This window comes from Urtica dioica, chromosome 6 (genome assembly GCF_054948205.1).
Source record: "Urtica dioica subsp. dioica isolate 48M chromosome 6, U.dioica_male_clone48M_v1_H2, whole genome shotgun sequence".
NCBI lineage: Eukaryota > Viridiplantae > Streptophyta > Magnoliopsida > Rosales > Urticaceae > Urtica > Urtica dioica.
This window is the reverse complement of record NC_142761.1, coordinates 37,500,182-37,517,824: the sequence shown is the minus strand read 5'-3', so window position 1 is coordinate 37,517,824 and position 17,643 is coordinate 37,500,182. Positions and strand designations below refer to the sequence as shown.

Here is a 17,643-nt window from a genome sequence, read left to right as displayed (position 1 = left end):
ATATATATTTAGGATATAAGTCGAATCGACATAACTTGTGGAGTATGATAAAATTGAGAATCCATGGGAATCTCAATCCTGTGTCAAAACTTCTGAAACTATCTTTACGATGGCTAGGAATAAATTGGATCATGGTAACTTATCTTTTCTGGTCAAAGTGGGAGATTGTTTGGAATATTGCCACTAGAAGATGATGATTACTAAATAAGATAAAAAGTTACTTTATTAGCATCATATGATTAGTGGGTTGAGGTCTAATAACATTCAGAATCAATAACTGTTGGGGAATCAAGTGCGTATCAGACAGGAACAATCGCTCTGATACCACTCGTTGAAGATGATTCTCCCATATAACCATATTAATGCGGAAAAATAATTAATTACGCTGATCATAAGCTAATTAAATTATGGTTATAATTAACAAGATCTAGTTATGTTTAATTAATTTAATTCACGAGAGCATATTTATCAAGCAACCGATTAAAAAAACGAATACTTACATTGATTTTCGGTTCAGCTACGGAACGCTCCTAAACCAATCGCGTACTCTTTACGTCATCTTGATGAAGGACTCGAGGATGACACATTAGTCTTCCGAAACGTAATCTCCGAGACGAATAAGAAATATGAGTGGGCACGGTCTTTATCTCACTAGATGAGAAACATGGTGTTTCAAATCTCGCTCTTATTTTACTAAGAATGGAAACGAATTTCCGAGGGGGAGAGGCAGATAATTTTGCACGGCCAAGAGGGAGAGCCACGAAATTATTAGGTCAAAAATCCTTCTTATTTTTGCCTTCTCATGAACCCCTATTTATAGTAGTAAAATGAGATATTCATGGAACCTTCCAGAATATATTATTTCCATTTATTGTGTTCACACTAGAGAATTTAATCTAGGACTTTGGATCTCAACAAGTGAATCCTACTTTTTCTCTCATCCATCATATCAATATCTATGAGATATTATTCTCTACTTAAATAGAGAATATTTTATTTAGTGAGATAATAAATGAGAATATATTATTTCCCTTTAAATATATTCTCATATATTCTCCTAAATACTTTATTTTAAATAAGGAGAGAATAAAAGACAATATCTTATATTATTCTCTCTCCTTTATTTAAACAACTAAAGAGAAAATATTGGTAAATACCAATATCATAAAAGTTGGATTTTAGGCACACGGCCAAGGAAAATTTGCGCAACTCCCATGCCAAAATTCCCAAATCCGATTTTCATATTTTGTGCAAGGCCCAATTGCTTAAAACCCAATCAATTATTTATTTACTTGGTCCAACAACAAACAAATAATTAATAATTGATTATTCACTTGATCCAACAATAAATAAATAATTCTACCATAAATATTTATTTAATTCTGCGAATATCCTTTTTCCAGAATTAATGCTGTCAATCACAATTACAGCAAGTGAGATTAATAATTATAAACATTATTATACGAAAGTTCTTATCCGCCTTTATCAGAGCCGAATCGGGGACTATAGACCTAGTAATAGAAGCTTAACAAATCCGATGAAAAAGACGAAATAGTCATTTCCCTTTTTCCATCGATTCGTCTAATCTTGGTCAAATACTCCACTTTGTAATCCAAGAATGAACTCTCATTTAATACTAGAATTATATTTACTCATCGTGACGAGTGTCCACTGATATAGTCAGTTCGTGATCAAGATCCTCCAGGTTCAACCCGTGTCAAGAGAAGTCAATTTTTCCGTTATACTTCTCTTGATACATATCAGCCCTAAGCATTGTTGTTTCCCAAGCGAAAGATTCTTTCGAACGTTACTTACTTCGAAAGTGCTAGAAATCTATCGATTTCAGGAATCAACCCTTAGGTGATGAACATTAACCTTCTTTCAGGAAGGCTGGATTCCGTATTTGTAAATCACTTCCCACTCGAATCATGCTCTGAGCGACTCCCAAGACATAAGCTGTGATTAGCATGGATAGCCTTTTAGCGAATGAGTCAAAGAGCTCAGTAACATGACCCAGTGTCCAAGATCACTTCAGGATTCAGATCAAGTCTCACTGTGACCATCATAGCGGCCTCGGTTAGTGTGTCATAACGGTCCTTAAACAACACATCTACAACCAAGACTTGTCCAAGTCGTACACTTACCACAAGTGTAGAGTGCTCCCACATAGTGACCAGCCTTCACCTATGTGTTCCACATATATGACTTTAGATATAGCTTTCTAGGCGTATATCAGTCATCGACCTCATTTTAGCTCACCGACCGAACTCAGGTACCCAGCACGTGACTCAGTTTAATACGGAGGCTATGGAAGATAGTTGTTATTGATTCTACTTGTTTAGAAATCAACCCACTAATCATATAATGCTAATAAAGTAATCTTATTATCGAATTTAGTAATCATTTACTCATTATCTTCAAGTGGGCAATATTCCCAACAATAACAACTATCATCCATAGTCTTCGTATCAAACCGAATCGCATGCCGGCATCCGAGATCGGGCGGTGAACTAAACCTTGGTCGATGACTGATATGCGCCTAGTAAGCCTTATCTAAAGTCATATATATGGAACATGAGTGAGGGTTGATCACTCAGTGGGAGCATTATACACTTGCAGAAGGTGTGCGACCTAGACAGACTTTGGTTTGGATAGATGCGTCGTTTAAGGACCGTTACGATGCACTAGCCGAGGTCGCTTATGATGGTCACAGTGACACTTGATCTAATATCCTGAAGTGATCATGGACTTCTAGGTCATGTTACCGCGTTCTTTGATTCATCACGATAAATGCCAATGAATGTTGAATAAATGGATGTTTTGGGAACTCGGGACATGATCGTAGAAGGGAAGTGTTTTACAGATACGGAATCCAGCCTTCCTGGAAGAAGGTTAATATTCTCTCACCTAAGGATTGATTCCAGAACCGATTGATTGTGCACACTTCCGAAGTTGACTTACGTTCGACTGAATCTTTCGTTGGGGGAAGCAACGATGCTTAGGGCTTATATGTAACGAGAAAGGTATAACAGAACAAATTGACCTATCTCGATACGGACAGAACGTGGAGGGTCATGATCACGTACTGACTATATCAGTGGACACTCGTCACGATGAGTAAATATAATTCTAATATTAAATGAGAGTGCAGTCTTAGCTTACACGTGGAGGGTCATGATCACGTACTGACTATATCAGTGGACACTCGTCACGATGAGTAAATATAATTCTAATATTAAATGAGAGTGCAGTCTTAGCTTACACGGTAGAGTATTGACTAAGATTAGACAAATCGATCGAAAAAGAGAAATGATTATTTCGTCTTTTTTGATCGGATTTGTTAAGCTTCTACTACTAGGTCCATCGTCCCCGATTTGACTTCGATAAAGGCGGATAAGAACGTTAATATAATAGTATGTATTATCATTACAATCTCACTTGCTGTAATAGTGATTGACAACATTAAATTCCAAAAAGGGTATTTTGAGAATTATAAAAATATTTATAGTAAAGCTGTTTATTTATTGCTAGATCAAGTAAATAAACTTATTATTTATTGTTGGACAAGTAAATAAGTGTTTAATGGGCTTAAATCTATTGGGTCTTGAAAATCAAACAAAAAATCGCCTACCCCCTTACGGTGTTGGACGTTTTTTTGCACTGATGTGGTAAGCAGTATTTTTTTTGTTTTTTTGTTCCTAAAATATAGGAAAATAAATAGGAGATATATTTTCCTATATTCTCTCATAATATTTAGGGCTAAATATTAGGAGGATATTTAGGAGAAAATCTAGGAGAATATACTTTCCTGGATTTTCTCAACAACAAAATATTTTATACTGTTGTATAAAATAAAATCTTAGATACTGATCTGACGGATGAGAGAAAAAATAGGATTCACTTGTTGAGATCCAAGGGCTGAGATTTAATCCACTAGTGTGAACACAATAAAAGGAAATGATATCTTTAAGAATATTCTGGAATATTCTATAAAGATACCTTTTAAACTGCTATAAATAGAGGGCTGATGTGAAGTAAAATTTAACCTAATTAGCCAAGGAATTTCGTGGCCTCTCTCTCACCTTTAATTGGTCAATTCTTCCTCATCTTCTTCCCCTCAGAATTGCTTCAATTCCATTCCTAGAAATAAGATAGAAAGATCGGAAATAGCCCGTTTCAAAATCTAGTGAGATATAACGAAGCCCACTCTTTTGTCTTATCTTCCTCGAAGATTACGTTTCGGAAGACTTTGGTGTCATCACATATCGAGTCCTTGAAGGAGGAGTTCCAGATCTGATCATGTGGTGGCTTGTACGTTCAAGACGATGACGGATTGTGAAAGCTTTCGGTTCGTGAGCCAAAAACTGTAAGTTTTCTTAAACTCGTCTTTTATCTGATATGGTTGCTTGATGAAGTTTCTTATGATTAATTAATTAAGTAATCTAGACTTGTTTAATAACCATGTTAATAATTAGCTCTTGTTAGCGTAATTATTCTTTTCCGCATTTAATTGGTTATTTAAGGTGCATTAATCACCAACACATGTTCGGTACCTAAAAAAACACAATCAATTCAGAAAGTTACAAAATTTTATCGACATGCAATACCCATAATTACTATCGAACATTACCAAACAATTCGAGTTGTAGGGGATGAGCAAGTTCAACTAAAAATATAGTATTTTAAACTTTGCCTTCTTCTCAGTGTGCCATTCTTCGCTCTCGGAGACCAAGGACTGCACGACATCCCTCTTATTTAAGGCACCCTTGTGGAAAGCAGTTTCGTAGAGGCCATCCTTAACAACTTCCGAATAAGAACATTTTGTGTGGTCGTCAACAAACCGCAACCCGGTGATCTCCGCAAAATTTTCCTTACTGAATAACCGAGGTTCACCACCAATTTCAAAAAACAACGCGTCAGAAGATGAGTCCTTGTATTGTTCAGCCCGCGATATAATGCGGTTGACTATCGCTAAAGAATTGGCCATCTGGAGAACGTCAAGGAAATGCCCAAAATAAGACTGCCTGAATATATGTTCCTCTTCCTTAGACGTTGATTTCTTGATGCTCTCGTTAAACTTCTGAATACTGCCCAAAAAGTTGAATATAGTCTCGACAATTTGGTCTTCGTTCAAGATTTTGTCCATCCCTACATGACAAAAAAAAAACCTTATAACGTCAATAACGTTGAAGTAACAATGTCAAACCTGCTAGTTTATTCACATCAATGTCAATAAAGTAGCTCATTTATTCATATGTTTATAGATAGACATAAATCCAATTCCATTTTTGATCGAATGTAGGTAAAAGAAAAAATAAACTTAAAATCCCGCCTAGCAAAACAACACCAAACCCATAATCTAGCAAAACAACAGTTTTATTCTAGTAATGAGCCCCACAATTCTAAATCACCCCGAGTGATTACAAAAATCCCAGTTAGACAACAGCACCAAATCCATAATCAACATCAGCATCAACATATACTTCACTCATAAAAATCAACAGATTCTTCAATAACAAATCAACAGATTCTTCAACAACAAAATCAACACTGAGATATAAAACTAACTTCAACATCAACAAATTCTTCAACACCAAAATCAACAAATTCTTCAACAACAACCTAAATATAAAACTAACATCAACATCAACAAATTCTTCAACACCAAAATCAACAGATTCTTCAACAACAACCGATATATAAAACTAACATCAACATCAACAAAATCTTCAACACCAAAATCAACAGATTCTTCAACCGAGATATAAAACCAAAATCAATCACTAACCTTTTGTTTTTTACCGGGGACTTTTTAGGATTGGGGACGAAATCGTCCATGGAATCGCTTTCGGATTCGCCATTCGTATCTATCTTCGGTCGCTTGGCTGCAGACTTCGGCGACTTCAATATTGGAGTCTTCCTCTTCTTCTTCACAACAGTGGTCGGATTTGACCCATCGGGTCTGGGATTCACGACGCGAGGACTTCTACGCACCGGGGTTTTGGTTTTCTCCGGCGAGGGTTTCGATTTATTGGTCACCGATTTCATTTTAGGGTTTGGGTTTAGGTTAGGTTTTTGGGTTTGGGTCTTCATCATTTTGGGTCTTCGGTCGATACCGAGAGAGAGAGCGGAAGAAGACAAAGAAATGAAGAAAAAGACGAAAAGAAAGGCGCGACAGAGAAACCGAGAGAGAGAGAGAGAGATAGAGAGAGAGAGAGAGGGGAAGAAAACAAAGAAATTGAGAAGAAGAGAGATATGAAGAAGACGAAGAAATGGAGAAGAAGAGAGAGAAAGAGAGAGAGAGATAGAGAGAGAGAGAGAGAGATAGAGAAGCAGACGAAGGAATGGACAAGAAGACAAAGAGGAAGAACTCGAAGTAATGGAGAAGAAGAGAGAGACGAAGAAGACGGTGAAGAATTGTTTGATTTGGTTTCAAAATAAGAAACCGATAAAGGTGTTGGAGAAACCAAAATAAATCCCGAGAAAATGCAACATAAAACAAAATAAAAGGTGCTAAAATTTATCTAATAAAAAAATATCAATGATATAAATGTAATAGCTTAATTCATGTAGTCATAGTTTATGATTAATTTGGGCTTATTTGATTTGGGTCCAAAATTAGTGCGAAGGTCATAGAATAGGAATAATCCCATAATTTGGGAAATCGCCTATTCTATGAATTAAAAAAAAGTGGCATTTCCGATTTTGTTGAAAAAGTCTAAAAAAACTAAAATATGACTTAAGCATGAGAGAAAATATTTTTTTTGGCCATTTCACCTTTACTTTGAGACTTAAAATGACGGTTTATCGTGATTTAAATCTATTAATTTTAATACAAGATTTGGAAAAAAAATACCTAATATTTTCTAATACACACAAATTAACTTTCATAATTAACTTTCTTAATAACTTCCCACTTACACACTCAGATTCGCTCTCTCTTTCACTCACATAGTCACTTTCTCTCTCTCTTTCTCTCTCTCTCTCTCTCTCTCTCTCTCTCTCTCTCTACTGACGTTTCATCTCTCCACCTCTAATTCCTTCACGATTTCAAACCCAAAAAAACCCTCACATTCCTTTGTCGAACTTCCATTTTCTTCGCCGACCCATTCTCTTCTTCTACTATCTCATTTCTTCTTCGCTTTGAAATCCACGAAATGAAGACTAAGTCCAATCCCCCTTCCAAACGACCCACAAACCCTAAAAAAACGTTCTAAACCCGATACTCATCAAACACTCAGAAAAAAATCTTCCCCATCGATGCATGCATCTGGAGTCCCAGAGTGGGTTTTGACGCCATGGCCTTGGTCGATGGTGGGTTTTGACGCCTTTGCGATATAAGTGGTAAATATATCTTTTGCAAGGGAATTAATCGGTGGAACTCGTGTAGCTAGATGACTATAACGATTATACACACCCTTCGAGCTATGAGCTGATCCTAGAGGGTAAATAATTATGTATTGACTATATTAATTCACACTTTATTTTAAGGATCAATTAAATATAATTTTGATAACTTAGAGAGGTTCAGTATAGGGATTGTAGTGAAATGAAAGTAAGAGATGTAACAGTGTCTATGTTCTCGTTTATGTTTGTCTTAGTTTTGAGTTATTTTGTCCATATATATTCCCCGAGTCGACTATGGTAAAATGAGTTAAAATACTCTTGTAGTACATTTGAGAATTTTACTATACAAGGCTCACAATTGCATTTAGACTGCAACATCTTTCGCATGCGAAAAAAGAGTTTTTACAAAAAAAAAAAGTTATTAAAATATCACTTTAATTTAAATGAGCTTATAAGGACCATTTACATCCGCTCACAAGGCCTAATGAGATTTCTGGTAACGTATACAATATTACATATGGGCCGGAAATTCAAATAATGTGATTTAATATAAGTTATTTTCAAATCCCAATTTGTCTTATGGTCGTTTTGTTTACTAAGCCACACTTTTTCTCATCTAAAATAGAAGGTCAATGGCCTGGGACCAGCAAACATATTTTTGAATTAATTTTTTATTTATTCATCTTTTCTACGTTCAAACGTATTAAATTGTTTTATGAGATTTTTATCGAATATTTAAAATAAAATCAACAAACATAAGCGCAGGTGAGCTAAAGTACTATTTCTTTGGTCTTGAAATTTCTCGTTCTTCTTTGGTACTTGTTGTGTCTGAACGACAATATGCTCTTCAGTTGCTTGTGGATTACGACTTCATAGATCATAAGTCTGCCAATACACATACGGATTCAAAGATTTCCTTGCGTGCATCTCATAGAGATATTTTTATTGATTAATAATCCTATGTTGAAGCTGAATATCGGTCTCTCACAACTTTCACAAGCGAAATTTAATGGCTTCAACAACTCATTCGTGACTTCAGTGTCTTATGCACTACTCATATAGGTGTCTTGCGATAACCAAGTTGTAATTCACATTGTGTCTAATTCCGCTTTCCATAAGCGCACCAAGCACATTGAGGTCGATGGTCATTTTGTGCATGAACACTTTCAATCCAGTCGGTTGAAGCTCCTTCCCATTATTAGCAATCAACAAAGCTTGATGATATATTCACCAAGCCTTTAGCCGGATCCAAGCTTCTACCTATCCTTTGCAAGATGGCTTTCAAGAATGTTTTTCAACCTCCTTGAAGCTCATCTTGAGGGGTGTAATACGGATGTTAGCATAGCTTAGTAACATGCCCGGCTAGAGGGGAAGGTAAATGGGGCAATTGGCAAAGGCCCTCACTCCAAAAAGGCCCTTTCTAATATAAAAGTTAGTTTATTTTCCTCAAAAATAAATACATGTAAATCTTAATTACTTTATAGGAAAAAGATAGTAATTTGAATGGTTTTCTATTGTAAATTAATTTCTATATTGTATTTCCCATTTTTTTTCGTTTTAATATATAACATATATTTGATAAGGTATTGAATATTACGCACACTTAAAGTAAAATATATTATTTCTTAAAAAAAAGTAAAATGTATCATCATAATTATGAATATGCTTTTGATGACTATTATACAATATAATCTGTATAAATTATGCTTAATACTTCCTATATTTGAACTCTAAAGTATAGAAAAATAATTTAAATGTTATATATATACTATTAGTTTATATTTTTTTAAATACTATTAAGGGTAATTAAGTTAAATGACCTCCCGAAAATAAGCAATTTTTTTTAGCCCTCCTTTCGTTAATATGCTGTAAATAGTCAGTGTCATTTATTTACAGCAGACGAAATGACGCATATGTCCAGCAGTTTCCCGCCCAAGAAATATATTCATTTAATTAAAAAAATAAATCAGATTTCGACATTAACTACTCGCGCGGATTTCGAGGTATTCATTTAAACCAAATTAAAACCACCACAAGTAACCGAACGAAACACAATCCAAAAGGAAAAAAAAATTTGCAGAAACCCTAAGCAGCGATTCGACATTAACCAGAGGATCTATCGCGCGTTTGAAGATCTAAGACAGAAATCAACACCGACGGCGAAATACCCAAAAAAACAGGTATGCATGGTCTATTTCCTTGCATGCTCAACATTTTCGTTTTTATTTAAACATTCATATTCTCGTTCTTCTTCCTCTTCTCGACGTTCCACGAGAAACCCTCGACGCCTCTCGGGCTTGGGTCTCTGGGTACGCGTTTCAGTGCGTTTTGCATGTGGGTTTCGTGTACTTCGATGATCGGAGGACCAGGATATTCTCGGATCTCCTTGGATTCCCACCACCTGGGACTGATCTCGATCGATCGGCCCGCCCGTCGTCCACGCTGAGAGGCAGATCTGCCACGAAGAACAGCCTCGTCGTCGGGAAAAACTCCGGCGCCTCTCACTTCGTCCTCCTCTCCGCGATCTACGTCCAAAGGTCTCGATCGGAATCATGGACTCCGCGAAGAACATTTGTTTTTATTGCTCACATTAATAGTATGTTCGTGTAAATAGAAAACATATTTACAGTATATTCGTGTAAATACGAAACATATTTACAGTATATTCATTGTCAATACAAAGCATATTTACAGTATATTCACTGTAAATACAAAGCATATTTACAGTATATTCGTGTAAAATAAACTGAAAAAAATTCTGGAAATTATGAATATATGGAAGACAAAATAATATCAATAAATGAAGAATATATTTACAGATTTTATCCATAATGAATTGCCACGAAAATAGAAACTAATTACCTAAAGTCAACGTTGAAAACTTCCAAATAAATAACAATAAATGGGCTGAGAAACTTTCAAAATCTGCTGGAAAATTCAAATTTCAAATTTGAAAACTTCTCTATTCGGTTTCAATATTTAATTCGAAATTAAAAAAAAAAATGCCTAATTAAAATAGCGTAAGGGCAAAAATGTAAAACTAATTCAATTAATAAACTGTCACGTAAGCAATATGGCTATTTACAGGAAATTAACGAAAGGTTGGCTAAACCAAATTACTAGTGTTTAAGATGGCTATGCAGCTAATTATCTGTACTATTAATTGCCCATATTTTTGTTATCGCCTTGAGACGGCTCTAATTAGTAAGAAAGTGTTGCTTCAGTTACACGTCAGTTTCGAAGTTAGAAAACTGTTTTTTTGGTTTTAGCTGGCTTGCATCGCTTTGTATATAAATCAAGTCATCTTTGTTAATAAGAAAATCTTCATATCCAAACCCACGCATCTCAATTCTCTGGTCTCGTTCTCTAATGGAGCTTGATCTCAATACTATTGGGTGGACAAAACCGGCCGGTGTTGAATCCGGTGGATTTTATGGTCGGAGAATAAATACATGAATATATATATATATATATATATATATATATATATATATATATATATATATATATACACCATCTCTCTAGTTACATGAATGTTAATAAACTGAGGCATATATATATATTAGTAAGCAAACTTGAACCCTTTAGTGTATTTCGAGGAAATTAGAGAACATCAGTTACAGCACGAAGTCGATCTGCAAGCATGAAACTCGAGTCTCTCACCCAACAACCATATTGGGTTTTTATGACTTCATTTAGTAGTGGTCAATCGTATTCTTTACTAAAAGAAACTAAAGCCGCGTATAACAGTGTAGATTAAGTAGCGACGTAAATGAATTTATTGTATGGGATTTTATCAGTATGTTAAAAAAATCGATAGGGTATTATTATTTTTAGTCAAAAGCTAGTGTCTCTCTTTGTTGGCAAAACGTAGATAACGTATAGGTACGACTGTAAATAATCAGTGCCGTATAAATGCCAATTGGCTACAATCGCACCCGGAATTCGAAGCTAATAAGCTAATTATTGATACACGCTATAAATTGCATTAATTTTAGCATAAAAAAATTGCATTAATAAAGAAATTAGAAAACCTATATGCTTAAATGTATAAAATCATGAAAACATGATAATTACTCAGGTACGTGACATGCCTACGCGTCTTTATAGTAGCTACATATACAAGTATATCTATGTATATAGTATAAATATGCAAGTTGTCATGATAATATCGAATCATGACCACATCTACGCCCTTTTAATTTCTTCCTGCTTCCACAAATCGAAGGATACATAATTATGATTATGAATTTATGATGTATATATTTGGTTAAATAAAGATCACATGAAAGCTATTAGGCTTGATCGTATTTAGTTGAGTGGGTCACACTTAGATATGTATATCTTGTAATTGCTTGAATCGAGTTTTATCACACACCGATATTTCAACTTTTTTTTTTATAAAGGTGCGTTGCAATGGGGACGTATATTTAGCGTTCATTAAATGATATCACATTGCTCCTCAACCAATGCTGAGCTTTCAACGCAATTTTTTTTTATCAAATGCGATAATAATAATCTCAGCTCGGGAAAGGAGACCAACTTGACCCACTTCGATAGCTATTAAAAAAAAAGGGCACTAAAAGTCAAAACCCTAATCTAATGCCACAAAAAAAGAAAAAAAAAAAAGAAGCCATAAATCCTTTAAACGCGTACAGTCAGAACATGGAAGCTTAAGGGCAGTTGGGAACGAATAAATTGTCTGCAAATGACAGGTGAAGATCATTTACTACGTCCCAAGCGTGACAGTTGGGTCGTCCGTCACTCTATAAAGACCTCGCTTTCTCTTTAGTTCTATCATCCATTCACTCATAACTCACTAGCAGAAAAAAAAAAAAAAAAAATGACGAGGGGTGTTTCGAGTGGAAGTTACTATTTTCTGTTTGCGTTTCTCGTGTGTGGTTTGGCTGCGGCTAGGGTTAGTAAAAAAGTGGTCGACCATCCTCACGTTGTGAAGCCGCATTTGAAAGAAGCCACGGTTTACCAACCGGATGGTTTAGGTCATGGGATTTACAAAAAAGGTTTCAGGCACGGCGGTGGACTCGGCGGTGGTGGTGGACTCGGCGGCGGTGGTGGTCTCGGCGGCGGTGGCGGACTCGGTGGTGGTCATGGCCTCGGTGGTGGCGGTGGTCTCGGAGGCGGAAGTGGACTCGGCGGCGGTGGCGGACTCGGCGGCGGTGGCGGACTCGGTGGTGGCGGTGGTCTCGGAGGCGGAAGTGGTCTCGGCGGTGGCGGTGGACTTGGGGGTGGTCATGGGCTCGGAGGAGGCGGTGGGCTCGGAGGCGGTGGTGGGGCCGGAGGAGGTGGAGGGCTTGGAGGCGGTGGAGGATTAGGTGGCGGGAGCGGGGCCGGAGGAGGGTTCGGAGGTGGGTCCGGAGGAGGGCTTGGAGGCGGCGGCGGGGCCGGAGGAGGAGGAGGGTTTGGCGGCGGAGGCGGTTTGGGAGGCGGGTCCGGAGGAGGCTTCGGGGGCGGGTTCGGAAAGGGAGGAGGGATCGGAGGAGGGCTCGGAGGCGGCGGCGGCGGAGGGTTTGGTGGTGGTGGCGGATTTGGAGGTGGCCACTAAATATATATATATAACGTCTACTATTATTCATTTTCTCATGAGTGACCGACGTGTACCTTTTATAAAATTACTATATAGTGTTGTATTTCCATGCAGTTCCTAGTTATTATTATATAAGTTATGTGTGTGTGTGTGTGTGTGTGGAATTATGAACAATTTGTTTATATATATTTGTTTCTTTTTGTTTTTTTGTCTTTATAATTATTGAATTAGTATTATGATTGGGAACGTGTAACAAATAATATATATGACTATGAGTAATCTGTGAGGGGACTTGTTTCGTCTTTATATGATTATTATTATGATGGAATTGGATAGTGAGAATTTTCATTATGATATGGGACATATTAATCCTTTCACTTAATAGTCAAATATTGTGATTCTTTATGTGTATAGATATGTGACTTGTCTAAAGAAAAAATAATAGTCAAATTAACATGTGACTGTTGACTAGTGGTGAGTGAGCATAATTGAATAAGTTTTGGTTATTTATTTGATGCTCAAAATAAGGTTATCTCGATGCACTGACGCTAGTCTTCTTTGAGAAGCCTTGAGAAGTTGATTAGACTACTTCTTCAAACTGAAAATTTATTTATTATTATCTGTATTAAAGAAGTGATATATGTAATTTGATTGTTATATGTATACTATATAATTATATCAGTAATTTTATCACTTTTCCTTCACTCCAAGAAAATTTATCTTTCTTCTAAAAAAAAAAAAAAATTAGCTGCTACTCGTTTTTCTTCACTTATTTTTATCACTTCGTGTCCAATGAATTAACCCTGCAGTTCTGACTGTCCAATGCGGAGAGAGGACAACTATTATAGCCTAGCATTGATGATTCATCCACCAATAAAGAAATTACTGTTGTCCTTTAATATATAGGGTTAATCAGAATATATATAAAAGAGAAATTTTTGTAGTAGAATTATTGTAGAAATAAAAGCTATCCAACAACCAACGTGCGAAGATATAAACGAGTGACAGTGAAAACTCGGCTACCTATAGGAGCCAAGAAACAAATATTAGGGCCCTTTTAAATGAACTTTTTAATATTTATTAATTTATGATGACTTTTTCCTCTCTCGTGTCACATTGCTGGTTTAGGGCTGGCAATGTGGGGAAATATGTATTGCAGATGACATGAATGTTTTAAAAGTGTAAACCCTAACTCAGCTAATGAATTGATGGGTCTGGAACATTTGTATCTAATTATTAGTCTTTTCTTCTAAGTTGATTTAGAACTCAATCCGAAAAGGTAAAAAAAAATAAAAATAAACGAAGGTTCAAGTGCTTAAATATTTAAGAAACTAGTCAAAATCATTGTCTATAAATATTTAAAAAATATATATATATAAATATATCGGCACTTTCAATAAAATATTGACATCTTAATATTTACCATGTATAGAAATGTATATACATATTACATATACAAAAAAATTGACACCTAATATTATCTGCGCATTTTAATAATATAAAAATAATTTATCTAATTACAAATTAACTGCTTATTACATTTATAAATTTATGTATATTAATTTATCACAAAATTAAGTATCAAAATATGGAAAAATTGTATGAAGTAACCAATTCAAACTATGACTTTTGCAAAATAGACATAGTATCATTACGTATAGCAAAATATCCAATTGAGAGTATTATGACTTTTAATCCTGCCTCGATTAATTTTAATCTAGCTTTCATAAAGCTTACATTCTGTTTTTATAGTTAGTTGTGATTAAATTTAATCCAGCCTAAATTAATCTTACTTGTGCTAGTTTGCTTATAGTTGACAAACTATGGCTATTTTGCAAAAACTTAAGTTCTATTGGGTTATATAGCCGCTGGACCCCAAAATATATTAGTTTATCAATTATTTAGCGATATAAGTCACATAAACATAAACGTTTGCGTTTTAGCCAACGTTTTGTAAATTTTTCGTAAATAACCAAAATGTTTCATAAATAGCATAAAATATGACGTAGCCAACGTTATTTACACATATTTACTAGAAACTTACTCTGCATTTTTTTATCATTTAGATAGCGTAAATAGATTTACGTGACTATTTACAAAATATTAACGAAACGTTGACTATTTGCAAATTTCTAACGTTTCATATGGCTAGATAACCACTGGACCCTTAGTTTATTTTAATTTTATATGATAATTAATTTAGATATGTGTGGATAATAAGTACACTAAAAAAATTCGTTAATATCATCAATTTTCGTTGCAAACAAACTAGAAAATAACACACGCACGCACGCATATATAAATATAATTAAGGAAAAATGGTACGAAGTAGCCAATTCAAATTATGACTTTTGCAAAATAGCCATAGTTTCATTAGGTATAGCAAAATAGCCAATTGAGAGTACTATGACTTTTAATCATGTCTCGGTTAATTTTAATCCAATCTTCATAAAACTTATATTTTGTGTTTATAGTTCGTTGGGATTAAATTTAATCCAGCCTAGATTAATCTCACTTGGGCTAGTTTGTTTATAGTTGACAAACTATGACTATTTTGCAAAAGTTTAAGTTCTATTTGGCTATATAGTCGCTTGATCCTATAATTAATTAGTATTTTGTATGATGCTAATTTAAAAATTTGTGTGAAGTATATAAATGTACTCCATTTTATTTTATAAAACATTAAATATAAAATTTCTTTATATAATATATAAAAGTTAAATAAATATGGACTATAGTGTTATATATAGTTTAAATCATTAAAATAATATACTTTTTATGTTAAAAATAAAATACTAGCTAGATTAGAAATGAAACATTGCGATGAAAAAAGTGCATTTTAGAATGTAAGAAGTGCATTTTTAGAATTTTACATTTGAGATTGTATTTGCTTCTTCATATCTAACCAATTGACTTTATGATACGAACAATTAATAGCCTACCCTAGTTTGGCTGACATGGCCATGTTACATAATAACTGAGTCAATCCATCTAGCTGACTACAAATATTTGTTTCCATAATTATTTGAAATGTCATCTCTCCACCGAACGTCACTATTATGTAAATGAACAAAATACATAAACGAGGGCAAACTAGAATAAAATATATTTTAGAGTGTAAAAAATTATACTATTTTAAAAAATATAAGTTGGAGATGTTCTAAATCTCCAGCTTACTATATCTAACCAATTGACTTTACGATACGAACGATTAATAGCGTATCCAAGTTTGGCTGACAAGGCCATGTTAAATAAGAACTAGTTAATTAACCCATCCAGTTGGCTACAAATACTTGTTTCCATAATTATTTGGAATGTTTTCTCTCCACCGAATGTAAATAAACAAAATATTTAGATAAAAGAACCCTACGACACAACAAAATATAATACATGCATTTTTGCAACATTAAAAACATATTTGATGTGACTATTTGCTATCACTGCAATAAATTATAGCAAGAGTTTTGGAGTGTTGCGGGTGGAGAGTGAGATTTTTGACGACATTCGAGTATTGTGATATATTATCTAACTTTCCTTGAGATATACGTTCTTAAGTAAAAACACATATAATTACGAGTACGCATGGCATTGTAAAAATACACAAAATTTAAAATTCTCGCCACGGCGACAAATTTTTTCGCGGCGAGATCTTCTACGACTGTTATGAGTACTATTGTAGAAGGTCTCACTGCAACGAAAATTGTACGTCACTGTGGTGAGATCAGATAATGAAAAAGTGTATTTTTTGCCGCGAAAATGTACAATTCTCGTCGCAGCGAGAGTTTCTACAACGGTCACTACAAGAAATAACACATTTAGCGACGAACCTATTAGCGACGACTTAATCGTCGCTAATAAATCGTCGCTAATCACCCTTTTAGCGACGATAAAATCGTTGCTAATTCTTTGGTGCGAAAAATATTGAAGTTTGGCGGCAAAGATAATTAGTGACGACTTAATCGTCGCTAATTCTTTTTTGTCGTCGCTAAGTTCGCGGGAAAATAATTAGCGACGATAAATTCGTCGCTAATTATTTCTGAATTCATTTAGCGACGAAAATTTCGTCGCTAAAAATGTTGAATTAATTTCGAATTTTAAAGAGGGAAAAATCCCTCCAATTTAATTAAGACGAAAACATTTAGCGACGATAAAATCGTCGCTAAAGATTGTTTTATCGTCGCTATACAATTAGCGACGAAATAATCGTCGCTAAATGTCATCCAATTTTGACGAATTTTAAAGAGGGAAAAATCCCTCCCATTAAATTAAACGAAATGATTTAGCGACGATAAAATCGTCGCTAAATGTATGAAATTTACTAATAGCGACGATTTCATCGTCGCTAAATGTCTGGTTAACGTAAGTTCATTTAGCGACGAACCGAAATCATTTAGCGACGAAAAAATCGTCGGTAAATGTCTTTAAATACCAGAAACGCGACCCAGCTTCCCCATTCGCTCAGAAACCCTAACTTCCATTTCTCTCTCTACTTTCTCCCTCCTCCGCTGTGTGCCTCGTCCGCCGTGTGTCGCCGACGCTCCTCCGCCGTGTGCCTCGCCGGTAAGTCTCTCTCCTCACTACTTCTCTCTCTCTCCTCACATCTCTCTCCTAAAGTCCCTCTCTCTCCCATTACAGCTCATCCTCCGCCGCTCCTCCGCCGCTCCACCGCCGACGCCGACGCCGCTCCACCACCGACGCCGCTCCACCACCGACGCCGACGCCGCTCCCCTTCTCTGGCCACGCGCGCTCTT

General features: G+C 35.4%; 1 protein-coding gene across 1 annotated transcript; it reads left to right on the top strand.

The window, feature by feature from the left end:
• Positions 1-12,129: 12,129 nt before the first annotated feature.
• On the top strand, positions 12,130-13,243 carry LOC149393901 (uncharacterized). Its single transcript, XM_089616577.1, has one exon. It carries the CDS (start codon positions 12,191-12,193, stop codon positions 12,908-12,910), a length of 720 nt encoding a protein of 239 aa, XP_089472703.1. The 5' UTR covers positions 12,130-12,190; the 3' UTR covers positions 12,911-13,243.
• The last annotated feature ends 4,400 nt before the right edge of the window (positions 13,244-17,643 follow it).